General features: G+C 42.3%; 1 protein-coding gene across 1 annotated transcript in view; it reads right to left on the bottom strand.

The window, feature by feature from the left end:
- Positions 1-25,869, bottom strand: part of TAOK3 (TAO kinase 3) — a 60,728-nt gene extending 34,859 nt beyond the window's left edge. The window contains exons 1-9 of the mRNA XM_018081910.2: positions 25,842-25,869; positions 12,113-12,202; positions 10,731-10,942; positions 8,452-8,523; positions 7,368-7,469; positions 6,403-6,448; positions 5,385-5,481; positions 2,653-2,766; positions 1,692-1,783 (exon numbers count right to left, since the gene is read on the bottom strand). Coding sequence (XP_017937399.2) covers positions 1,692-1,783; positions 2,653-2,766; positions 5,385-5,481; positions 6,403-6,448; positions 7,368-7,469; positions 8,452-8,523; positions 10,731-10,850 — 643 coding nt within the window. The 5' untranslated portion in view covers positions 10,851-10,942; positions 12,113-12,202; positions 25,842-25,869. The remainder of the gene's footprint in view (positions 1-1,691; positions 1,784-2,652; positions 2,767-5,384; positions 5,482-6,402; positions 6,449-7,367; positions 7,470-8,451; positions 8,524-10,730; positions 10,943-12,112; positions 12,203-25,841) is intronic.
- Between the last annotated feature and the right edge of the window lie 866 nt (positions 25,870-26,735).

Raw genomic sequence — 26,735 nt, 5'->3', positions numbered from 1 at the left:
AAATAAACCTGAGCTCAGGCACAGCAGGTCAGGGCCAGGACATGCTGTATCAATCCCTACAGATCTTTGCTGCACTGCTGAAGCATCTGAATCGTGGGAAAGAGGGGCTGCCTGCCTCATTTGTCACAGGCAGCACATGCAAGTGGGACAGTTTACCAAATTCACTTGCCAGATGTGTCCTTAACTCCCCCTAACTAAAATCCTACCTAGTCCTTGCACTGGGAGGGCACCTGCCTACCAGCCCCTGACCTTTCAGGAGAGATCTCACACAGAAATTGGGAAAGGCTGGTTTTCATCACCACCCAAGGTCAGTCATGCCAGCCAGTGATGCCAAGATTTTTCAGTTCATGTCAGGTCAGAGCAGTCACTTGTCCTTGCCATGCACACGCAGGCAAACCACCACATTTGCTTAAATTCTTTAAGCACTACTTGCTTTCAGCTACACAAGTAATTAAGAAGAAATAAAGAATTAAGAAATTAAGCCAAGTGCTGCTCAACAAGAGATTTCCTCCCACTTCTACCTGACCCCATGTTCAGACAGTGAATCATGCAAAGGCAAGGTCTGAAGTTTAAAAAAAAGTTTAATACTTCCCAAAGGGGTAATACTGAAAAAAAGGAAATCCATCAACTCTGTAAAATGGTTTTGAGGTTCCTGAGTGAAAAGCTCCACAGAAATTCTGGTACCAAGAGAGTTTTGTCCACATAAGGTTGCACAGTATCTCTCCTACTGCTGTGATTTACTCCTTGAGAGGTTGTAACATTGCTGAACTCCACACAAACAAAACCCAGTGGCCATGCAGGAGAAGAGAAGTCTAAAATTTCTGATTTTGGCATTTTTTATATCAAAATACAGAGTGTGTCAGCGTGCTGGCACATGAAATACAACACTCAGTTACCAGTCACCTACATCATCACCATCTCCATACTGGAGACAACATTTCTTCCCATTCTGCACATCCCCTCTTTGTTATCTCACAGGTATTTCTCCTGATTAAACACTTATCAATACCACTTTCAGTGAACTCACCCTCACAATAAGTTATTGATGTACTATGTTAATCCATATCAAGACTATTTCTGAGAATACTCTACTCAGCACATGGAAGGTCAATATTCAAAATCAAAATGCACTCCAAATCTGCTCTGTACACCTGACACCACATCCACATCTGCTCCAGGCTGTGTATCATTTGCCCTTGCAGTGCAAACCCTTCTCTTCTCATGTAAAGAGCCTGTCCACAATGATTCATGGCCCAAACTTTCAGCTGAGACTGAAGATTTTTGTTTCAGAGAGCAGGGATGTAAGAAGAGTTGAAAATTAAACCTAAGCCCCTCCTGACACACAATCCTTAGGACACCAGTTCCCTTGACATAACAGCTGGAACAACTCTCTCGGAATCCAGCTTGGAAAATACAGATGACAAATGATGGTTTCCTCTCATACAAGAGTAGAATCCTCTGGGTGTTAAGGGAATAACCAAGCACACCAGACTAACATGGAAACACAGCACATCAGTGGCTTGCCAGCAAGTTAAATCTTTAACTCAACTGTCAGTGTTTTCCAAGTCAGGCATTTTAAAGAGAAAAAAAAAAGGACTCTTATGAGGAATAAGAATCTTCCTTTTTTTCAGGACTTCCTAATATATTGCAGACAGGGAATTAGTCATCTCAGCTGCCATGTATTTACTCACCTAACTCGATACACGTGATTCCAAGGGACCAGACATCCACCTTCCCATCGTACTGCCCCTCGTCCATAGCAAGGATCACCTCTGGTGCCATCCTGCCAACCACAGAGCAAAGGGCAGGTTAGGGCACATGGATGTCACTCCCAGCACATAAAATGAGGGAGACCCCCTAATCCCAAAGGCATTGTACCTGCAGGCAGACAGCAAGGGCTGGGAGGGCCCTAAAGGGGGGAAAAGGATCCCCTGCACTCTCATCAGAGCTGGTGAGCTTCCCATTGACACACCAGGAGAATTTTCCAGCAGATTTATGCAGTCTGTGGGCATATCTATGAATGGAACAGGGACATCTGGAACAGTGGGGAAATAAGGTGGTCCAAGAAAAAGGGATGAGTTGGGGGAAGAAGAAGAAGAAGCAGGCCCAGCCTGCAAAAATCCAGCCTCTTAAATTGTGTTCGTCCAAGACAAACAGGCTTCCTGCCAAATGGCCTCATTCAGGGCCACAGTGACCTCCCAGCAATTCCTGGGGCCTCTGCCACAAAATCAGTGGAGCATGGAGCTGTGCTGGTCCACTGTGTTAGGAATGCCAAGGAACTCAAGTGACCCTTCAGCAAGTTCCTTCAAAACAGGATTTAAGTGGCTGTGTGACTTGCAGTCTGCATGGCCAGATTAACAGGACTGCCTTTCTCCATGGGGCTGTTTTAGTTCCATTACCTGTGGCAAATGTTAATTGTTTTTAAGCCCATGGCATTGCAACAGTGGAGCCATTAACTGGTGGCATTTCCAAGTGCTGCACAGCCTAAAACTCTAAAACACTGAGGAAAGACACACTTCCTGAAGACCTGGATGCAGGGATGTTAGGAAAACTTCTTGGTTAATAAAAGTTCTTATGCTACATATTACTGTGAAATACTGAAAATGGAAGGTAAGTTTTATAAAGGACTGAAGGACCACAGGCTTTACTCACCAGTAAGGCGTTCCCACAAAAGAGTTGGCAGGGGAGACTATAGATGCAGACCCAAAATCAGCGAGTTTCACTTGACCTGGTTCTGTTAGGAGAATATTTCCAGCTTTAATATCCCTTTAAAAGAAAAAAAGAGAAAAGTATGTGTGCAAGAACAAACACCTCAAAAGTACAAGAGAGAGAGAGAACACATGCTGTCCCCTTTGCTGTCACCTCCACTACCACCTTCCCTGTACAACAACCAAGGGGATGGAGCATCTCTCCTATGAGGAAAGGTTGAGAGAATTGGATTTGTTCAGCCTGGAAGAGAGAAGGCTTTGGGGTGACCTAATTGCAGCCTTCCAGTACCTGAAGGGAGGCTACCAGAAAGATGGACAGAGGCTATTTGCAAGGGCCTGGAGTGACAGGACGAGGGGAATGGATTCAAACTGACAGCCAGTAGGTTTAGCTTAGATATTAGGAAAAAAATCTTTACTGTGAGGGTGGTGAGGCCCTGGCAAAGGGTGCCCAGAGCAGTTGTGGCCGCCCCATCACTGGAAGTGCTCAAGGCTGGGTTGGACAGGGCTTGGAGTAACCTGGGACAGTGGAAGGTGTGGGCTGGAACAAGATGAGTTTTAAGGTCCCTCCCAACCCAACCCAAACCATTCTGTGATTCTATATGACGACTCAGCAGCCACGTCAAGACACCAGCAATACATCCACCAGCCCTGTGCCTGCGATTAAACAACGACACCGTCTCCTCCCGAGCCCTCCGCGGGGTGACCCGGGATGCGGCGGGCGCGGGGATGCGCGGGAGGCCGGGCCTGCAGTGCCGCTCCCTCGCCACCAGGTGTCCCCCCCGCGCCAAAATTCGGTCCCCGACCCCAAAATTCGGTCCCCGCTCCCAAAATTCGGTCCCCGCTCCCAAAATTCGGTCCCCGCTCCCAAAATTCGGTCCTTTCTCCCTCTCGGCGTTGCCTTCACTGTCCCCAGGGCCACAGGGGTGGTGCACAGCAGCAAACGCTGCTCCCCGCCCAGCCAGGACTGGCTCTCTCGCCTCTCCTTTTCACACACGAACCCAGAAATCCCTGGACAAGTTTTTTTTCTGGGAGAGCAGATTTGCCTTCCCATCCCCTTGGATGAAAAGCAGGTCTCAGAAGCACAGGATAGTTCAGGCTGGAGGGGACCACTGGAATCACCCAGCCCAAGTTCCCCTGTGAAGGAAGGGCCACCTGGAGCAGGTGACACGGGAATGTGTCCAAATGGGTTTGGAATGTCTCCAGAGAGGGACAGTCCGTGCCTTCCCTGGGAAGCTGTTCCATAAAGAAATTTTTCCTCATGTTGAGGTGAAACTTGTGTTTTAGTTTGTGGCAGTTTCTTCTTGTCCTGTTGCTGGGCACCACTGAGAAGAGTCTGGCACCATCCTCTGACCTCCCCTTGGAGATATTTCCATGGATTGATGAGATCTCCACTCTGTTTTCTTAGGAAGATCAATAGGAACAACCCACATGGCCCTTCCAGCAGCAAATCCCTTATGGGTGCTCCCAGAACTCTGCAACAGCAAAGGAACTTCCCCGTGGGAAAGAGAAGTAACCATTTTGGTGTTGATATGGAACAAAGATGCTGCTGGAAAGGCCACATGGAGTAGGTGGTATTCATCAGGGGAAACTGCTGAATTCACAACACAAAACTGCACCATGCTAGGAAGTGCTATCAAAAAACCCCCCTCATTCTCAATAGTGTCCATACAGGGAGTCATTAACCATAAATAACAATTCAATGCACTTCGAAAACATGTAAAATACTTCAAAACAGCTGTTTTACACGCAAATACGGGGAAAGGACTCATCCAAAATAATAATATTTTCATTTCATAAATTGGAATGCATTTATTTTTTTTTAATTTAATATGATTTAACCATGTATAGATATGCCCCAAATAGTTATTTTAACAAGCAACAAATAATTCCTGTCTCTAAAAATCCCTCACTGACTCAGCCTCAGATACACCAATTTTTCGTTTCAAGATTTCCAGAAGACTACAAAGAGGCTTTTAGCCCCATAAATCAGTTTCAAGTTGCTTTATTCTGATGAATTCCCACCCATTAATCCAGTTCTCATCCACTTCACAAGCCCCTGACATATCAGTGGTACCCAAAATTAGACCAAAGAAATGAAATCAAATGAGAACATGCAACACTGCTGACAAATGAGTAAAAAAAAAAATCCAAACCCCTGAAAAACACCACATTATGAACGACAGATCTAGGAAGTGTCTGTATAAAATCTTCCTCTGCCTGTGAGCTTTGATTTCTCCTGAAGTGGTTTTATCCCTGACTTCCACTGCCTGATTTCTGAAAGCATAAAGCTTTACCTTCTCATATGTAAAATATTCTCTTAAAACCAGCACAGCACTACATTCTAATTGGCAAATTTAGGGTGATATTTTCCTGTTAGTGTTTAGTGCCAACATTCTTTTTTTATCAGGGTCTGCAGAGAACTATTGCCAACATGGAAGAGAATCCAGCACAGGACAGACCCACATTAAACTATTTCAACCAAAAAAAATACACTCCCTAACAGCCAACAGCTTTTATTTATACATCTACCTTGGCACTAGGAGTACTGACACGTCCATTAGTGAGAATTTTGATAGAATAATTTTTACCAGAGTTGTTTAAACACAGTGAAGCAGATTTTAGACATCAGAAAAGAGCAGATGGAAGGAGCTCAGCAGCCCCAAGCTCCAGCCTTACCTGTGGATCTTACAGTGAGAGTGCAGGTAGGCCAGCCCCTGCAAGGCACCATGGGTGATGGCAGCAATCTCCACTTCCTGAAGTGGCTTCTTGTGAACTAATAAAAAATAAATTTAAAAAAAAAATCAAGAAAAAAAACCACCAAAAACCAGAAGAAACTAAGAGTGATCTTTTCCTGAGAAAGTGGAAGAGAAGGAACTCCCCCAAATCTGGTACAAAGAGGTGCCCCGAAGCACCTTCCATATATCCCTAAATATGACCAGCATGTGCTTTGGCTTGACTGTACCTTAATGGCATTAAGCTGCCACTTTAGATGGGATATTAGGAAGAAATTCTTCCCTGTGAGGGTGGGGAGGCCCTGGCACAGGTTGCCCAGAGAAGCTGGGGCTGCCCCTGGATCCCTGGAAGTGTCCAAGGCCAGGTTGGACAGGGCTTGGAGCAACCTGGGCTGGTGGGAGGTGTCCCTGCCCATGGCAGGGGGTGGGACTGGATGACCTTTAGGTCCCTTCCAACCCAAACCATTCTGTGATCTTACACACAGAAGACTTGGCCCACAAGGAGTGCTAGTTTTTGCAAACTTTGGCTTAGATTCCCTATTTCTCTGCAGGTGCTGTTCTAGTTTTGAGGTCACATCAGCCTCTCGTTCTACTCAACCATCTGTAATTATTCCTACAAACTACAAGGCAAGGACAAAGGTGATCTCTGCAGGATTTTATGATGGATTTTCAGAAAACAGGCAGACTGCTTCAGCCAGGAAGGCACCAATTACAGGAACATAGTTATACACATTTACACCTTCATTTTACAACACAAAAACATGCACACAGCACTGGCCTCCTGGGAAAGCCTCAGCTTACCCTTGATGTCCCAGATTCTAGGTACAGAATGGAGCAGGACAGACAGACCACCTCTACTATCTGCAAAACCCCAGCCTGTGAGAAAACAGCCTCCCACCATACTCAGTAGGGGCACCAGCAGAAAGAAAACCAAAGACGATATAAAACTATATAAAACTTACCCTCTAGCAAATCAGAAGCTGATCCTAAACAGTACTCCATAACCAACTGCAAGGAAAAAAAAAATCAGGCCTTTAAGCACTTTTTGAAGCGTTTTGAAACTATAAAAATGTCTTTACAACTAAGGAAGGGCTGCACATAGAAAATTTAAGTCACATGGAAACTTTAATGCCCTGGTTAAAAAAAAAAATAAAATATTTACCCAAGTAATAGCATTTGTTACTTTTCCATCAGAAGATGCAAAATCTGACTTTATTTTAGTACTGTTTCACCACAAAACCAGTATTGCTCTACAGCTATTCAAGTAGGAAATTCAAATCAGACTTTGAGACATGGACATGGAAGGACAGTGTTGCAAGTTACTTCTTGCCCTTTATTCTGTGCCTTTTCCTTGAATAATCAATAATAATGTTGCTTCTGGAAGGTGTCCCTGCCCATGGCAGGGGATTGGAACAAGATAATCCTTAAGGTCCCTTCCAACCCAAACCATTCTGTGATTCTATGATTCTGGAAGTAACAGGGGTAGACACTTCCCCACACACAGTTCCTGCTCGAGTGGCTGAGAAACAGCCACAGACACAAAGAAAACCTGAAGTTACAAGAAAAGCAACCAATGATGAACAAAATAAGATCCTGCAAACACTTCAGCAACGTCAAGACATCTTTGAAGGTTGTGAAGAGGGTTTAGACACTGAGAAATTTGTGGGTAGAAGCTGTAGAGGATGTTCCTTAGTAAGTGTTTAATCTGTGTGAACACAGAGACCTGCCTCAGAGAAGCAGGGATCTCTCCCAATATTTTAAGTATTTATTTCCTGTGGATTACTTGGAAGAGTCTTCAGGTGAAAGGGTCTGCAGGCAGCATGGGATGAGTACTGCTGCATGTACAGACACTGCCTGCACTGAGCATTTGACTGCTGTGCTGTACATTCTCTGCCCATGCAGATCTAAATGCCCATCACTCACTCACCCATGCCGTGTGCTCTTTCAGATAACAGCCCTTGTACTCTATGGTGTTGGGGTGCTTCAGCTGTTGCAGAAACTTGACTTCTTTGATGATATCCTGCCATTTCTAATGAAAATAAAAAGGTAAAAGGTATAAATACATTTGTCTGCTTAATCCTCTACGCCCTCTCAATCACCACACGCTGCAGGACAGTCTGAGAAGCGACCATAAAACTACTGTACAATATGAAGATGGTAAGAGTCAGAGCTGTAAAAGCACAACTGAACATCAGCTGTGTGGATCCTCACTGCACTGAGACATCCCCAAGACACATTTAAACAGCTTGAGGATTGCAAAAATTATTTTTTCCCCCTCGTTTTAACTGCAATACATTTTACTTAAATGCTACTGTTTTACACAGTGGGTCTCAAACTTAGTTACAAACCCACCTGGCCCCACGAGACACCAGAATTGCTACAGGGAGTGGCAGTGAGCTGCTCACCTCCTTCTGTAACGCAGCATAAAACCACTGACATTTGGGAGACCAACAGGGAAGCGAGGAAAAAATGAGTTTAAAACATCCCTGTTTGCTCTTAACAAACAAACACACCCTGCAGTGCATGTCAAAGCACCAGTCCAAAGGAACAGTGGACCCAAGTTCACGGCACCACAACGCAAAAATAAGAGGAACAATTAAAAAGTAACAGTTGAAACAAAACCGATTTTCTCAATACAAGATCTCTGCAGTTTTAGATTATATCCTGAAGAGTGTTTCACGTGAGTTATACATTACAGAGAGCTGTGGTTATGGCTCCAGTGGCCAGTGTGCTCTTACTGCACTATTACTGAAATTATTTCTGCAACAACCCCCATACAGGCATTTTGAATCCCCATTCACTTCCTTAAACTGAACTATCTGTCAAAATTTGCATGAACTCATTTTCCCTCCACAAAACTCCACGCTTCCCATGGAAGGAAGGGAGCAGCAGCTCCTGCACGAAAAGCTGTTCTGCTGGGGTCAAATCAAACCTGCAGCTCATTTCACTGCTCAGATTTACATTATGGCTGCCACAGCTTCTGCAGGAAAAATTGCCTTTATCCATCTTACCTCATTCGTTTGCTTTCCACTATAGGACATCTTCTTGACTGCCACCACCTCATTAGTGTGGGAATTTGTAGCCTGGAGTAGGGAAAGAAATAGATTGAAAAAAGCTTCATTTTTTTTCCTCCCCATGGAGTGAGCTGTGCCTGTGGCAAACACAGGCTTTTTTCCTCCTCTATCATATCCTTGCAAGTTCCTGCATCTCAGAGATGTCCTCCTTGTGATAAGATTTACCAGACAACTATTAGGATACTTTTCCCTGACTTTATCTCTCCACACCTGCTGTTCCTCCCTCAGAGTTACTGCACTTGTTACCTCTGTACTGATACACAAACCAAGCAAAATACAGTTTTATTGCAACTGCAGCAAAACCAGTTTTAGATACACCTTTGGAAAAATGTTTTCCAAGGAGACAAATAGAGAGGTGTACCAAAATCTCTGTGATTTCATCCAAAACCTCCATACAACACTGACACTCTTCAGTGGCTATTTCAATTCCCAGCTTCAAGGAGATGATTCATTCTGGAATTTTTTCAATCATAAAAGCAACCTCCCTTTCACTGCACCAGATCTCAGTTTTGCCAGGTACAATATGTAGTAGTGACATCAAAATTCTGTACTGACTCAAAATTGTACTTTTCTGCAGCCTGTATGATGCAGGGATGGAGACTGAAAATTCAGTTTTGGAAAGATTTCTCCTTGCCTGCACTGGCACTGCCCTCATTTCTGCATGTTAAGGACAGAAAACTTCAAGCTTTTGCTCTTAAAAGAGTTGTTGAAATCTCTGTACCTCCAACCACCATTTTTGGGACAAAAAAAAATTAGTGACAGTTAAAAGCTTAAACTGTAATAGGAGCTAAATGTGGTAAATCCTCCTTTCAAACTGCTTTCAAGTAACGTATTAACGAAAGACCTTCCGTGATGCCTGCAGTGACTTCAAAGAAAAGTGATGTTGGGTGAGCCAACAGAGCACAGGAATTACTGAAGGGAGGTGACACAGAGTGCTCACAGCACACACTCCTCAAATGAGAGAGGGAAAGCTGAAAACAAGGACCTATGGATAAGGCAAAACCCTTCCCAACCACTCGCCCTCCTGATTCAGCACAGAAAAGATCAAGAGTATTTGACTCAGACAGATGTATTAATGCTGTATTTCTGTCACATTAATTCCAAGTATCTTCACCTGACTGTGGTATCTCTCATTCCAGCTGGAATTTGTCCCTGAAGGACACAATGCCACGTTGCCAGAGCTGTGGGTAACAGTTCTGGCTGCACCAAGTGCTTGGGATCCTCCTGGCTGAACCAACTGACAGGGCTGTACGAGCACACTTGACAAACAGCCACTTGCTCAAGCAGTTTTGGCAATATTTGTAGATTATACCTTGAGGAATTATATCATTATCCCTCAAAACACACATGCACTGCTCATCTGACACAACATTTCGAGCTCCTGTCCTGTTCTAGCAACACTTCCATCACTTTACACAGTTCCAGACAGTGAACTGGAGTGCTTAAAATAATTCATGTCAGCTGTTCCCAGTTTATGGAGTTACAGGTGTAACAGATCTTATGTGAATACTTTAATAATGTCTGGTATTCAGAAACCCCAATTCCAGTGAATCTGATCTTCTGAGTGGCTGACCAAGCTACCAAGCAGTTTTAATTTTTCTTTGACTGACTTTTTAAACTGATTCAATTTTAGTTTCACTGATGGCAACTGGATTACAATGATTTCCAAACCCAGTATTTTGGATTTGACTTTGTTTGATACCAACTGTAAAAGCACTACTCTTCTCACTTCCTGAATTAAATTCTCTTGACTGTATCAATTAATGCCATAAATTATTCCCACTTGAATTCCCATTCCTCTTAGGACTTTCTCTTTGCTCTTGTCATGTAAGAATTTCCTACTGAAGACATTAGAGCTATTAATTTGCAGTGATTTACAAGCATATGAACTCCAAGTAGAGCATCTTGAAACTCCAGGTCTGGCAAATTAATTTCCAACTGTTTAAATTCAATTTTCAAACAGCACAAAACACCATATACTTGACCTGTATGGTTGGGTGCTCTAATAAGACTATAGTGAAGTGTTAGTAGAAAGAACTACTGTAAAGAGCTCAGGAGTGCTCTGGAAGCACTTATTATGAGATGTGTTATCAGAAAATTAACACACACAAAGCGCTAAGAAGCTCAGAGGATGCTAATTTCTACAAATGCTGAAAAATCTCCAAAACATCACTTAAAACGACTCTGCTTCCCAAAAAGGAGAGAACCATACTCACAAAGTAAACTGCTCCAAAACTTCCATGTCCGATTTCGTGCAGACCCACGAATATTTCCTCCGGGTCATCTTTGTAGAACAGGTCAGCTATTTCTGGGTCCTTTGGCACCCCTTTGCGCATGTTGGAAGTGTGTTACGGGCTCCTTCGTGCTCTCAATTCCCACTCAGTTTCTCCCCTCATGGACAAAGCAGTTTGCAGGCAGCATTCAGCACCTGGGGAGAAAGTTCATCTTTCATCTGCTTCCTTTCCACGCGTCTCTGTTCTCGCTTCTCCGACGGCAGAATAAGAGGAAACACTTTGAGGAGCAATAGGCTCCACTATCGCTTCCTTCAGCTAATTCTTTTTAATTATTAGTCCCATTTAGATATAGAGATTACAACGCATTCAGAGCACAACAGGTCTTTATCTCACACAGGAAGCAAGTGCTGCAGTTACACTGAAGTCCACTTGAAGACAAGAGTCCTGTTGCTATGCAAAACATCCTGTGACAGGAGTTTGTTATTCTTCATGCTGGGCTCCCAATGTGTCAGTTTTTAGGCTAGAACTGTTGTTCCTCCTACTTTTCTGAGCTGTTTGCTTTGTTTTTTTCACTCCCACTTGCCAGCTGGTGCTAGTAGAAAAGTTAGCTGCTATTCCACAGCAACACTTTGCAGCCATATAATTGTTATTTCTCTATTTATTTACTCAGACCTGCAAGACAGCCAGTGGTGCTGGACTGTGATCGCTTCCAGGACATGGAATTGCTTTTGAAGGATCCTAGACTCCACCACATAGGACAGATCTTTGCCTCCTGAACATGTTTCCTTACCATAAGCATATAATTAAGACAGCACAGAACTGAGCAGCATCTAAGTGAAGATTTTCAGTATCCGTCCCCAAAATTTTAAATATATGGCAGATAAAAAAAAGAAACATCCAAACATCAGAAAGTTCCCCATTTCCTATCAAAACATCCTGAAAAATCTATATTGGTTCATTAAATACTGGTGTGCAAAACAATGATGGGAGCCTTTACCCATCTGCTTTTGACTTGTGAAACCCAGCAGACAATCTGTAGATGAGTCACCTGGATCAAGTCTCAAAACTACTGTCACATATGTAGTTCAGCACCTCATCTCTTGAGACCACATCTTCTCTGTGCATGAAATGTTCAGGCTACCTCATGATATAAACCAGAGTAACACCTAAAGAGAGACCAGCTGCAACCCAACGATCGGATAAAATTAAGACACAAGTAAAAGGTTTCAGACTGCAAGTGCCATCTGTATGGAACTAGGAAAGCAGGGCAGAATTTTGGCCTGAGACTCCTAGACTCAGGATCACTGATGGAACAGCAGCACCACAGCCTGTGGTTCATTAGAGGTGCAATTAGAGGAGCCCACCTGGGTAACTGTGGCACCAAACATGCTCCGTGGCTCACATTCCTTTCAGCAGCATCGTCCCGTGCTCCCGGCCCCCCCAGCTCTCTTATTCTGCAAAGGAAAACAAATAGCAGCGTTTAGAAAAAGTATTTTAAGTTTTGTACCTTATTTATACACAAAATTATCACGTCCAGTAAAGACTATGACTAGAAGGCCCCATTGGAAAGTGCAGTTAGAGGAGCACTGGTTGGGAATGCTCATGGTGCCTCTTTGGGTGAGGATGTGCACTTCCTGTGTTCCATATCATTGCAAGATAAAAAAAACAAACAAGAAAAGGGGTTAAATGCCAAGTTCTTTGGCTTTCATAAGGACTGTTTACCTTGCAGGGGCACAGGCAGAGTGTGGAAGTTCCCTCTCTGACCACGCTTTTTAGATTGCCTATAAAAAGGACAAAGCTCAGAGAAGCTGTGTGTGGATGCCCCATCCCTGGAAGTGTTCAAGGCCAGGCTGGATGGGGCCCTGGGCAACCTGATCTAGTGAATGGCATCCCTGCCCATGGCAGGGGCATGGAATGAGATGGTCTTTAAGGTCCTTTCCAACCCAAACCATTCCATGGTAAGCTGACACAGCTGAGTCCATTACTTCTGTCTGTATGTTCTACCTGATGACACATGAGATTCTTGAGAAAGTCCTGGGCATTAGTAAGTCAAACATTGTTGAATTCCACCAGAGAGAGCATTCAGGAATGAAAAGATGGAAAAGGAGGGCAACCAGTGAGACTCATCAGCTGAAATCAGGTCTCAATTACTCAGAGTGTCACCCACTCCTATGGGTGTAGGAACATTCCCAAAGATCCACCGCTGTCCTTCAGAGCAGTGGGACACAGGGAGAGCTGGAAATCAGCTTCAACTCATGGAAAATGTTATCATGTGGTTACATCCACAGTAGAAATGCTTCCAAGTTAAGCATACTGCAAAAGTTATATTGCCAAAATCTGAATTCATAGGCACCTGACTTAATGACAAATACAGTAACTCATCTTCTCATTTATTAGGGAAAAAATAAATGAGCAGAAGTCTTCCTGCTAACAGCTAACATTACCAAAAAATGTTATTTTTGTCTGCTGTTCTCATTGCAGGGCAATACTATTGAGCTGTTAAACAGCTACTTGAAGAGCACCAGAAAAAGGTTCTGCAGTGCTTAGTTTAAAACAAAAAAAAATCTCAAGTATAAACAAAAGCCAAATGAATGAAATGATTATTCATTCTCAGCTGACTGGCCTCACCCACAGGTGCTGTATTTACTACAGGCCTGCAGACAGGGCAAAGAATGCAGTATTTCAGGTCTGGCATTCTTCAGCCAACAGAAAAATCCATTTGGCTGTAGAACAATAAAAACAAACTGACAGAGAAAGCAATTTATCCATCTCTAGTCAAATGAACTTCTCTGCCGTTAATGAAGCCTGTGCAGCTCTAATATTCAAAGTATTTAAAATGGGAAGCTAAATGTCAATACTTAGAGCTCAGCCCCAAGTAATAATGTCCTTTTCCATTTGGGACAGGCATATGTGGTGAGGCAAGTAAATCTTCTCAGCAGGAAGCTGTTATTTCCCAGTAATGATTCTCAGAAAAACTTAGGAGGGAAAGTGTATCAAGAGTAACTTGAGTCCTGATGACTGAACACGATCACAGAGTGATCCATATGATCCCACAGTGCTGGCAGTGCCTTGGGACAAACACTGAGAACCCTTTGTACAACCACATCACAGCACCAAGTGCACAATTTGTCCATGGGACAGTGTAAAACACCACAGACACACATCCCACCCCTCCGAGGTAACCTGGCAAGGTCACAAATCCTCAATATCACAACTCTCTTCTAGATATGTGAAGATTGATTAAAAATGGTTTAGAACATGCAGAGCACTGTGGGAGTCAAGTGCCATTAGTAGAAAACCTCAAGTTCAAGGTAGGTCAATTTGGGCAAGTTCTTTCCATTACCAAACTACTGAATTAACACAGCAAGAAACAATTTCTCTTAGAAGCCTGATTTCTGCTCTTCATACTTCTAAAGCAGCATTTGAGATTCTGCATATTCTGAAGACCTCAAATGGAAACAGCATTAATCACACTGGTGGTGATTTGGGGGAGTGACAAGTGACTCAAGACTTTCAGGGTTTGGGAGATCAGCATTTTGTTCAGACAAGGCCTCAAACTGCCTACCTAGAAATTAAAGCTCTCCAATCAACAATCACCAGTGAAAAATCCCTGCCTTGGAGGAAAAACCACTTGTGCCCCATTTCTGAAATCCTGCAAAGGGGTAGAAATACAGGATGAATTCTTGAGAACAAATGCAGAATTAGAGATGATGGTGAGAAAAATATTTAAAAGATTCTCTGGGGAAAAAAATTCTCTAATGAAGATTACAGAGCACAGCTGGACACATCTATGTGGCAATGCAACACCACAGGCAGAGGAATGCAAAATGACTCTAAAATTCCTTATGGGAAATGCACCTGGCCAGCTGCAGTTTGCCCAGGCCAGCAGTGCCCACAGCAAGAGGGAAACGCTGGAGAACTGCTCTGAGAACCACAAGGTGTTCTTGAAGCAGTGAAGCAATTCTGCTTGGAGCAGTTTGCTGTATTTCTGCTCTCCTCTCTCCCTTCAAACCCAAGCTCTGGAATATTCCAGCCACAACGAGCCCTCTCCATGGAGTGAGCACTTACTGCCAGAGTTTTGGCCCCGCTGCCATCTCACCACAGTGTTTCAAGGATTCTCTAGTCCTTCCTTATGCTAAATAGTACAATAACCCGGTGCTTTTAGGGGCTGGGGCATCATCACAGAGTTTCAGGAGATGATGGTGGAGAGTATGGGAAGAGCCAGGCCAGGAAGCAGAGAGCAGGATGATGTTGCCTATGAACAAGGAATGATACACTAGGACTGCTCAGAGACTGGGCCCTGGACAATGCTGTGACAAGTGACACTACCAGAGTAAACACACAGGGTTTTCCAACAGTTTCCTCAATCCTAGGAAAGCCTCACATCTCAAAAGCATGAATTACTGCTTTTGCACAAGGATTCTCTCGCCGCCAATTACGATCTCTAGGTGCTGTATTAATAACAACAGAAAAGACCTTGACCCCAATACAAAGGAAAGAACAAAACATAGCTGGAAGTGCCTTTAAGAGGGGCTGAACTATCCACATTTCCAAATAACCCATGGATCTAAAATTATATCCATGAATAAGATAAACCTGAGAACTCCAAATTCTGTAACTGCTCGAGGTGTCTTTTCAAAGCGCAGTAGCAGAAGAGTTAAGATATTTCCCTCTTTGTCAACCAGCAGCCTGCCCAGCATCCTTAGTTCCCTCATCTCCCAGCACATCCAATCCACCCAAGCACAGCTCCCACACCCTCCAAGCATCCCCATGAAGTGCAAGTGTGTGGCCTGTAAACACAGCTTGAAACGCGTCTCGCAGCACCAAAGGCCTGTCTGAAACGTGGACAGAAATACACAGCATTAATTTTAGTTCCTAACTACACCAGGGTACTTCCCAAAACAAGGACAAAGTTTTCCACTTCGTGCAGAAAAAACAAACTACAGGAAACAGGGTGGACCAGCAGCAGATTCCACTCAGAGGAGGAGCAACGTGACACAGCTCATGCACCCATTTTTAGATGAGTATTTTGAGGGGAATAAATTGACACCAGAGTTCTTTTCCCAAGAATGACGAGCACAGAGTCCCCTTCCATCATTTCAGTCTCTCCAATATCTGGAAGACAACGCAAAGGAGGAAACTCTGAGATAAATTCAGCTGGTAACAACTGTCCTGAGTAAGAAACCTTAAGAGCCCAAAGTAGGCACATGCTCAAGTCCCACTGCAGCCCTCACATGCAAATTGACATTGTTTTGTTGGTTTGTTTGTTTGTTTCTGTTGTTTTTAAGAAGCTGGAGCTTTTTCCTTTTCCTTGAATTGGTACACATGGCTGGCTAGGAAGGCCAAACACAAAACATTTCATCCCAGGCTTTTCCAGCTGGTTCACTCACCTGCAGACCACAACCTTGGATGAAAAGCCCATTACTTTGCAGAAGCAGGTACTCTGGCTTTTTGGGAAACACTCTTCCACCTCCGTATTTTAAGCTTCTCAGTGTAATTTTTTGATTGTAAAAATTACTTTCCCAGCTAACTTTATGAAACTCAACACGGCATACATGTTTTTTCCAAGTATATTAGCACCTAACTAATTTAATGCTTAAACCAGTCATACACAGATCTGGAACAGAAACTCAAGCTACCTGCAAGTTTGCTGATGGTGTGCACAAAAAGCACTTGTACAACAGCCTTTGTTTGCTTAAATTAATCACCAATTCCAAGATACTCAGAGAAGATTTCACTCTGGTCCAGAAGCAGCAAGTCCTCTCATGTCCTCTCCACAGATTTCTCAGAAGTGAAATGAATCCTCTTGGTACAGAACAGAAAGGGAAGGGACCCAGTGACCTTCAGCAGCAAAGACAAATATTCCTGAGAATTTGAAATCTGTCTGCAGATATCAGGACAGCGTTCCCTGAGGGCACACAGCAGGAGGACCAGGCTCAGGAATCGGGACACAGTCTGCTAGGAAAGCTGGATAATGTAACAGAAGCACAAAAGGAGCTCAGTGATACCATTAACAGCCGAGACTCAAACACCAGTTCCTCAAACACCACTTCTACTGCTTTGCTTTTACAAGAAATAACTTCCCAGAATGCCCCAGTCAGTGACACACACCATTTGTATTAATATCTGGGTGCAATCACAGCCCTTCACCACCTACAGTTTCTAAAAAGGACTGCAAGACTCAGTCTCTGCCTGGCACTCTGCTCAGCAATCCACCTGGAATTCCACCCTAACACTCCATACTTTGATTCAGCATTGTCCAGTGCTCGTGCATCAGGTCATGTGGAGTTCACAGGATTACTCATGCTAATAAAACCCCTGAATCACAACTGTTCTGACTGCACGCTGCCCCTGGGATATGAAATCCAACTAATAACTTGCAGGTCTTATTGTACATACAGACCTTAACCAAAGCAGCTTTTTCTTCCTGAGGAGGAGCAGTAGTTTTAAAGGAAATTTTCCATTTACAACTCCCCTATGACTATTACTTACGTGTCATAAGACAATAAACTTCTTAATAAAAATATAAGACAATAAACTTATTAAAAAATAAAAATATAAAACTAGTGGGCTTAAAGTCAAGAGAAAAATCAGTTTTAGTCATCGGGAACATTTCAACAAGTATGAAGTCAAGCCACAGGCCAGGCCTCCCCAAAGGAATAGTCCCATTGTGTTCACTGGAATTCCACTGCTTTGATAAATGTGTGTAACCCTAATTACCCAAAATCATGGGGTACAGCCTGGGCTTTGTTTTAGAAGTCAAACAGCATCATTCTCCACCATGGATACATAATGAAAAAGCAAAACTTCACAGCAAGACACACTGGGTGCTGCTTCCCAATGGTTTTCCTGTTGAATTTAAAACAATTTAATGAAAATATGCATGCCCTTGTTTTGCTTAAGGGTAATTAACATGTCCTACACTAGAGCATGTATTTCACCATAAATCCTAGAATGCATTATTAAGGCTTTTGAGGTTTAGTTAACAAGATTAAAAAGTTTCAGTCATGAAATAAACCTTGTCTAATTAAAAATAAAGGAAAGAAAAAGGCTTCCTGCTCCCAGCAACAACATTTCATAATATTTCATCATGGCACACTTGAAATAATTCAGTCGTACATCTGGAAGGGAGGAAAGATCCATGAATCATTTTAAACCCTGATGTACATAACCCCAAATAGCATCATACACAGAAATACAAATTTCATCAGATCTTCTCATCAAAACATCTCTAAAAAGCATCACATGTGGGTCATGAAATTGAGAAAATTGCCTCCTTATTTTCGTCAGATTCCTTTTTTTTCCTGTAGCATTTTTATCAGGCTCTTCATCATGTTGCTTAAAAGACAGTGAACTGCAGACCATTATAAATTGATGAGTATTATGCTGTGTGCTACTCAGGGGCACAAATAAGTCACTGGATTTGTTTATGAAATGAAAGCCTCAAGAGACACCAGCACACTCAGAGTTTCCTACCTATTAATGTACTGGCTTCCAAAGAGCTGTATCCATTTTGTGGTTTAAAGCTATTTTTAGATACTTTTCAAAGAGTTTATATTTTGACCATCACATAATCAAGGGGAAAAAAAAATCACCAAAACCCAGCAACTGGTTAAATCTATTCCCAGAGCTTTCCAGGGTGATGCTGACCTGCTCCTGCTCACCTGCACTGCAACTCAGAGCTGTGGGATCCCCACTGGTGACACTGAAACCACCACAGGGGCCACCAGGTCATTTAAATAGCAAAGGCATAACAAGGTTGCAACCACATCTCCATCTCAAACTGAGTTTTTGTGAAGTGTAGGAAGCGACTGCTACAACACCTCTGAATACAATAAAATTATCTGAGTTTTAAAATTACTTTTCTTATCATGACTTGATAAGAAATGATCGCTTGATGGCCTGACTTCTGGTTTGCCCCTGAAGTCAGAACTGCAGGGAACTGTTAGATTTAACTAACTGAGGTTATAATTATGCTACTGGACAGTTACCTTGTGCTACACAAGGAAAAGGTGTTTTTTAGGGGAGGGATATGTACATACTTACACATGAAAAGCCTGTGATACCATTTGGGGCAAAATGTGATTTCATTATGTAAGTGCAAGACAGTGAACAGAATCCTCTGATGTAACACAGTGTCCTGGTGTAGCTACGTGGATTTTATCATACCATCAGCTGACTTCGAAAAAGGAGGTTTTCATTTAAAAATCCTGGGTTTTCTCCTTTTGCAAGGAAATTTAAATGGGATGCTAATTTTCTGGAAGCTGTATCACAGTAAAACTGGCCAAAGGGAGTCATGCAGTGGGTCCTTAGCAAAACATAAGTAAACAGATGCAGGCTTTGTGCACGGAGGAGGAAAGAAAAGACATTCCTTGGTCATGGAGGGGCAGAGCATTTCTCACAACAAACCAAATTGTGGGGGTTTTTTTAATTTTTTTACTTCTGTTTCAAGAGACAGGGAAAGGTAAGTGCGAAGTGTGTTCTTCATGATTCTAAGAAAATCCACAATCTTCATTATGAGCTTACTATTTGTTAATAAAACCACCCTGAGCATTTTCATTTGTACAGAGAGTGAGTTGCACAGTGCACTGGGTGTTGTTTGTCCTCCCCACTGACAGGGTTTGGAGGGAAAGGTTTCTGCATCCTGACCTCGTGCTGCTGCTGGTTTAAGGAGCAGAGAAAGCCATAGCATTCCACAACATTCCCAACCTGGCATTCCATGATCTGTGACATATAATATCCCTCAGCACATCTTCTCTTCACTGTGTTACACTTCCCCCTTTCTTTGCTCCCTGAATCTCTCCCTTCTAAAACTTCTCCTTTTGCAGCCCCTCCTTCCTTCCTGCCTCCTCTGTGCCAGCCAGAGATAACTCTTTAGGAAACAGCCTTTCTGACTATGGCAGTTTATCATTTTTGCTCCACCCACCCTCAGTGCCTCCAACTCCAGCACATCCAGCTCTCCTGACCTATTTAGAGGCACAACTGCAACCATTAACAGAAACAACAGGAATTTGGTCCATGCTCCTATCATTAAAAAATGGCTACACCTGTTTCATTCGGGTGTCAAAGTCAGCACTGGAGTTAAACGTGAAAAAGCTGATTTGGAAGAACCCACAAAAACTCAATTTCATGTGGAAATACTATTATTAAAAGACAACAAACTCTGTCTCGCACATACCAGCCAAGAATTATCAGTCACTAATATTACATGACTTAGTCACTGGCTTTCTAAGTTTATTCTCCTATAACATGTATTTTATGGCTACTACTAAAAGACATGCATAGAAGTGAGATATGGATGGCTACTGTCTAAAATATCATTATTATAATCTAACAATTGTGAACAAGAAAAGAGGGTTTATACTCTTTTCAAAGAAAACTGGATGGCTGAAACTCTGGAAAGAAGAAGGATCATGTGCTGCTTTTATCCAACACCCAGAAAGGACTCAAAGTTGGTTCTATTGGCCATCACATGTGCTTATAAAACACTCCACTTGTGGGTCCATCTTCTTCAGGATCTTTTTAACAACCTTATGACAATTACAGCATTATTTGCATGCAGCAGTTATCACACTTACAAAACACAGAAGCTGCTAAAATTGAGAAACAAACCCTGTCACTCAAAGAATAACCACAAATAAAACTGAGGTTTCCAGATCAGAAGGAGCTGGGGCAGCAATCCCACTGAACAACCATCTGCTGCTTTCACGCTGATTTTTGGGCTGATTTACCTATCACACACATCGACACGGCAAGCTGGATTTCTGGCTGACTGAACATCCATAAAATAAATCACCAAAGAGCTCAAAGATCTGAATAAAAGCAAATAAGGGTAATGAAATTATAAATATATGCAACCTTGCCAAGGTAGTCATTCCTGCAGTACCTCAACACCCCAGGCAGGAGGGATTTACTCGTCAGTGAGTGCCCTCAGCATCACACAAATGCTGTTTAAGCAATTCTCCTCCCTTCAAGCACGTTCACACACGTTACAGGGAAGGGAAAAAGAAAATTAAGAAAGCATAAGAAAGAAAAACCTCAAATCCCGCTGAATTCCGAACTGAAACAATCATTTTGTTTTAGCAGACAACAAATTCTGAGCTAAGACTGAATTTGTAGCTATCACACAGTGTCATCACTCCCATTACATCAGAACATCCAGTGCTCAGACTCTTTAAGTAGCTGGATAATGGAGAGGTCCAGGTCTGTGATTTCAGCCTTAAGTTTTGTCTTCTTGGGATTTATCAGGTCAGAAAAGGCCCTTAAGGTTGCTTTAATGCAGATTTTTAGCAGCTTTAAGTAAAAAAAAAATAAAAATTTAAATTAGAACTGGAACAGAAGTTGCTCCACTGGGCAATGGAATCAGATATGTAAGATGAACTTAAATCTCTAGGTCAGTTCAGAGCCTTCTTCAGGCAAACTCAGTTTTGGTTCCACCAAAGGGAGATGACAGAGGCAGGGAAGAGGAGAAATAGTCAGCTGGACTAGGATATGTGAGGTATCCATCCCCTCAGCATTCTCTGCTTTTTAATTAGCATTGCTGTCCTGAAGAATCAATATACAGTTTTAACTGACATTAATTCTCATTTTAAATAATCTGTGCTTCGATTTCTTTTTTTTCCACGTGAAATTCCAAATGCAAGTTTCAGCACTGCATTGTTCTGTACAGGCACACCCTCACATGAGCTTTAATGTACTGAGATTTAATATTTCAGAATGTTAAACCCGGAGAGAAAAAAAAAATGATCAGTAAACTCAAACTACTTGGTGTCCTCAAGAAAACAAGACAGAAAAAAGGGGAAAATAAGGGATGTGACTAATCTTCTCACAGGCAAAGAAAGTAGAGCCTGTCTCCCAGGACCTCGTGGGTCCTTTTAGGAAAAGTGGAAGGTAGATCACCATGGCAACAGAGTATTTTATGAGATACTTTAGCAGTGCAATATGCTCTGATATGAACATAATCAGAGCAGCAGTGCTCTGCCAACCAACTAGAAAACCTTTTAGCACAAACAGGGAGTGCATTTCTGTCTGCTGGAATTCCCAGTAATGAAAAAGGGATGCTGCAAAAGACACCACGGGTATGACAGGGAGAGAAATCACGTGCAAAGCTTCAGTGGAATTCTCTGGTCACTGGGCTCCCTGATGGAAACAGCTGAAGACTTACAGAGTCCAGGAAAAGGAAGATAGCAGGGAGGGTCAAACTTATTAACTGCTGGCCCAGCTTCTATGTCAAATCCCTAAATCACATCAGATCATTGCACATCTGCACAGAAACACCAGGAGACAGCCCCTGGAAGGGGAGCTGGGGGGACAAAGGGGCTCCTGAGGCAGTGACAGACACGCTGGTATTTGAGGGCAGGAGGAACAGGCAAGGGAAATTCAGGTCAGAGGCATCACTAAAACAAGAAAATGTGACAAAAAGGACACCAAAAGGAAAGGAAACACCTCCATAATTTAGAAGTGTCCCTGCCTGAGAGCAGCCAAAGGACTGACAGCTCGTGTTGGAATGTGTGTTCAGTGGCTGAGCAGCAACAAAATCCAGGCTCATTGGCAAACACTGCACAGGAAGAACCATTAAGAGATTGCTCTAAGATATGGATGAGTTTTATTTTTGCTCTAATGATAATTTACTATCTTGAGTCGCCACCAAAAAAGCCATTTAGTAGTTTGCTATTTTTGAGACAGCAGCTAGAGTAATGACACAGATTTGTATATACCAAATTTAACACCAAACTGACAAATATCTTTTGGTCAGTTATCTTGTACATACATGAATTTGCAGCAGAGATGATAAATCTTCATGTTAAAAAATCCCACACAGCCAGGTCCACCTCAAGTGGCTCAGACCTGAGAGATCTCAGCAGCAGAAGAGTGGCTGATGAAATGCATTTGGTACAAAAATAGGGTAACAGACAGCAGTAGTAATATTTTCAGCTACTCACACACATTGCTGAATTTTAAATTAATTGTAACCACACAGGAAAAAGACCTGGGGGTTGCTGTAGACAGCTCTCTGAAAACATCTGCTCAGTGTGCAGAGGCAGGCTAAAAAAAAAAAAAGGCAAATGGAGTGTTGGGATAAATGCAATGACAGAAAGCCATGCCAAAAGTACAACAGAAATTAAAGATAAAAAATACTGTATTATTCAAATACAATATCCCACATCAGATACATGAGAAAGGCTGCAGAAATAAAGTAGAAAGAGAAATAAAAGTATTAGATGCAGAGGAAGACATCAGCATGAAGGTAAACTGAAGATAAGGCCGGTTTACACTGGGGAGAGATAGAAGGGTAATGGTGCATTTAAGAAGAGCACACAGCAAGGCTGTGCTTTCCTCTCCCCTCTGAGAAGAGGTAAAGAATAAACATAGCCAAAAGTAACAAGTTTCAACTAGAAATACAGCAACTAATTCAGACAGATGGACATAAACGTATTTTGCACTTTTATTCTGGTTTTAAAAACAAAACCCGCTCGATTAATGAATTCCCTGATTTTCAGTACCGAGTGCAGGGCTCAGAACAGAAAGCTCAGGCATGACAGACATTTCCACCTCGCTGAGGAGACAACAGGGATGTCTGATCCCTGTACCAAGGCAAAACCCCAGCAGCAGCTCCATGGGCTTCTGTCCCCATCCCTCAGAAGATCCAGCTCAGCACCGCCCTCGATAACACACAAGTGCATCTCACCCAGCCCGTCCCACTGCTCCTGGCACCCACACTACACCCATTGCCCTCTGCATTTATTCAGGAGTTCTCTCTCCTGACCCACAGTTTGACAATAAACCCCTGTCAGACTCCAGCACGTTCCCTTCCCACTTCACTCTTTTCATTCCCTCAAACACACCTGCTCAAACCATCTGACCCCAAACCTGCTGTTAACAAGTAGCACAAACCGTTTTCAGCCACCTTTATTGTTCCTGGTAAGAAGTTATGCCTGCCAAATATTATAATTCTATTTGGTACTTCAGTGTATTTCAACGATGTTGAGAGTGAATAACAGCTGAAGACAGGAAACACATCCAGAGGTTTTTATTCATTATTTCTGTGGCAAGTTTCTGGAGCAACAGCAAGGAAAGGAAAAGTCACTTTTTCTCTCTGAAGATTTGTTTTCATCTAACAGACAAATTCCAGTTACACTTTCTAAAGCTCCCTGGAGCTGTCAAACTTATCCCAAGGATGTTCTGGGAATAAGAAGGATGGTTACTGGAGATAATACAACAGTAAAAATATTAAGCAGAAGCACAATACACAGATCAGCATTCCACAGTTCCATCACCATCCAGGCTGGTTCAGGACTGGACCCCACTGGCAAACAGATACATCTGATCATGGCCAAGGCTAAAACAACACAAATATTGCCATTAAGCACCTAATTTGATCTAAACAACGTTCTCACAGCCACTTGAGCAGCCACAGCCTAATGATTTCCAGACAGAGATGTTTAGGCATCACTTGACCACTTAAAGCTTTGTTTATTTGGACAGATACTGAGATAAAATAGCTCCAAACCAACATGACTGTGTGAGCAAGGCCCTCCTTACACAAGTGCTTATTTTTAAACTCTGCAAGGCTGTATTTGCAGGCTAAAACACAGAGCTCGAGACCACCAGACAAGGTTGGGCATCCTTAATTTTAAGTCTAGACTACAGAGCTTGATTTTTGACAGAAACTCCCCATTTTCTATTTAAAAATCCTCCTCATTATTTTTTTCTGCAAACCTTGCCTTGCCAGCATTGGCAGACAAAGCAGGCTTTGAAGACTGTAGTAGAATTTCAGTATCACAATCTTAAATCTCAAGCAATTAAGCCATTAAACTTTTCTGATAGAAACCAAAACGGTCTTTTTGCTGAATAAAACGTCTAAAGTTCATTCACTGATACGGTCTCAATGCCCTACTTGTTACCTTTTTAACCAGGGGAAAAAAAAACAAAACAAAAAGCCTGAATAGAGATTAAATAAAACATGAGGTTTTTGTCTAAAGACAACTAAACTTAACTGCCACAGTAAAGCTTTCATCACCAGGACTGTCTTTGCCAACAGTGTTTTCCCCTGCAGCCAATGTTGTTGAACTTAAATCAGAAACAAATCAGTCATTTACGTCAGTCTATTCCAGTTCTGCTTTCTATTAAGGCAGACTGAAGTCCTTTCCCATCACCAGAGCTGGGTAAACCTCCTGTTTTCCCACATTTCATTCTCCTCTCGGTTCCCAGGGTGAATTTCACCTGTCTGGGGATGGATATTCAGTTTAAATTCCCCTAAGAAATGTGAGATAGAGGGACCTACACCACAGAAATTCATCCTTCACAGCATTAAGGCAAATTCTTCTGAAATAATCCAACTTTTTTTTCCCCAAGTAAATTTATACAAACATCTATGCAACCACTCCTACCTTGTGATTACAGTTTCCTTTCCACTGAATATATTACTATTAATAACTTAAGACTTTGGGGAAGTATGTCTTGAGGAAGAAGAGCGGGGAAATGAGGTTTGAGTTTTCTGACACCTTTTTTAAGCAAGTTTTCAACACATGAAAACAATCTCCTCCTGATAAAGGATATCACACAACTTTCCAGCAGTCCCAGAAGCACCAGGCATGCCCACAGGATAAAGGTTTTCCTGCTGGTCGATGATGTTCTGCATTGCACTTCTGAAGGCATTTGTGCAGAGAGATGTCAGTGTTCATGAGAAAACACTCATTTTTGGATCCATAACAAGTTTATGTACAAGAAAAAGATGTTCAGTTTCCCAGAGAAAGGATCCCCACACTTGACCCTTGAGAGAATATAAATATTATTTTGTTTCACAGATGGGAGAAATTAAAGTGTTTTGCCTGACAGTGAACATTTTCAGGACCATTCTATCAGGCTGAGCCATACTCACAGCACAGAAAAACTATTTTTTGGGAGGGGTACATATTTTTAACAAGGCCATTCTGTGTTTTTTATATCCTAGAATTGCCTTTAGGTGTCTAAAAGAAAGTCCTTGTGAAGGATTCCGCACACACCCCTGTCATTCAACACCCCAAATAACAGTAATTCTCTAAAAACCACAAACAGGATATTTTTTAAGTGAGAGAATAGACACAAACTTACTCATCTCAAATACTGGTACATCCTTTGCCTTCCCATTCCCTGAAGCCAAACTCCTGCCTGCTCCCCACGCTCTCATGGAAGAGCTTCCCTTTTCATGACATGTTCTGTACAAGAGTCTTAAACATTAATTAAGTCTAACAGTCCTCAGAGATGTTAGCACAGCTATAAAAAGGTTCCTGGATCGAGTGGCTACTGAAGGAACTGGCATCTGATCAAATTTGCAAGAGTAATGCTCCCAGCTTTATGAATAAATCAAGGAATTATCAGTTTTTGAAAGTCTCCAGCACTTCTTGGTGCCTCATGTACATATTAACAGCCCTATTTTACAGATTCAGCATCTAAGGCATAATGAACCTAAGGGGATACTAGCAGTAAAAGTATGAAAGAATCCAATCTCATTTCTAAGAGAGGAATATTTTTAGTTGGAGACAACTTCTCAATTGCAGGGCAGCTTGGAAGGCTCATTATTTTGTTCTGGTTAATTTTAAACACAGCCCAGACACTCTGTGAATGAAGCATGTTTTTCTGCAGGCTGGGGCATATTACCACTAATTAAAGAAATGAAAAATTCTAGTGTTAACTAATAAATTCTTGATAGTTCAATATTTTACTTCAGGGTCATATCAGCCCAAAATTTTAAAGGAGCTCAGGGAACTTTAGAAAGTCACCTGCACCAGGGTCACTACTCTACAGGAGCTTCTAATCACTCCTGACACTAGAAAAGGATACTCTAGGCTGGAAAAATGGGGAAAAACTCCTTTCTGGGTCTTCCTAACTAATCTATACCTATTATAAATGTATAACTAAATCTAATATGACAAGGACAGAGGCCTTAGAACCAGAGCTACCATGAATTTTACACAATATAACTAAAAATTTTAAAGCAGTTGCCTC

Source organism: Manacus vitellinus, unplaced genomic scaffold (assembly GCF_001715985.3).
Source record: "Manacus vitellinus isolate BGI_N305 unplaced genomic scaffold, ASM171598v3 scaffold_58_pilon, whole genome shotgun sequence".
In the NCBI taxonomy this organism is placed as follows: Eukaryota; Metazoa; Chordata; class Aves; order Passeriformes; family Pipridae; genus Manacus; species Manacus vitellinus.
The sequence above is the reverse complement of the archived record's forward strand: the minus strand, read 5'-3'. Positions and strand labels throughout refer to the sequence as shown.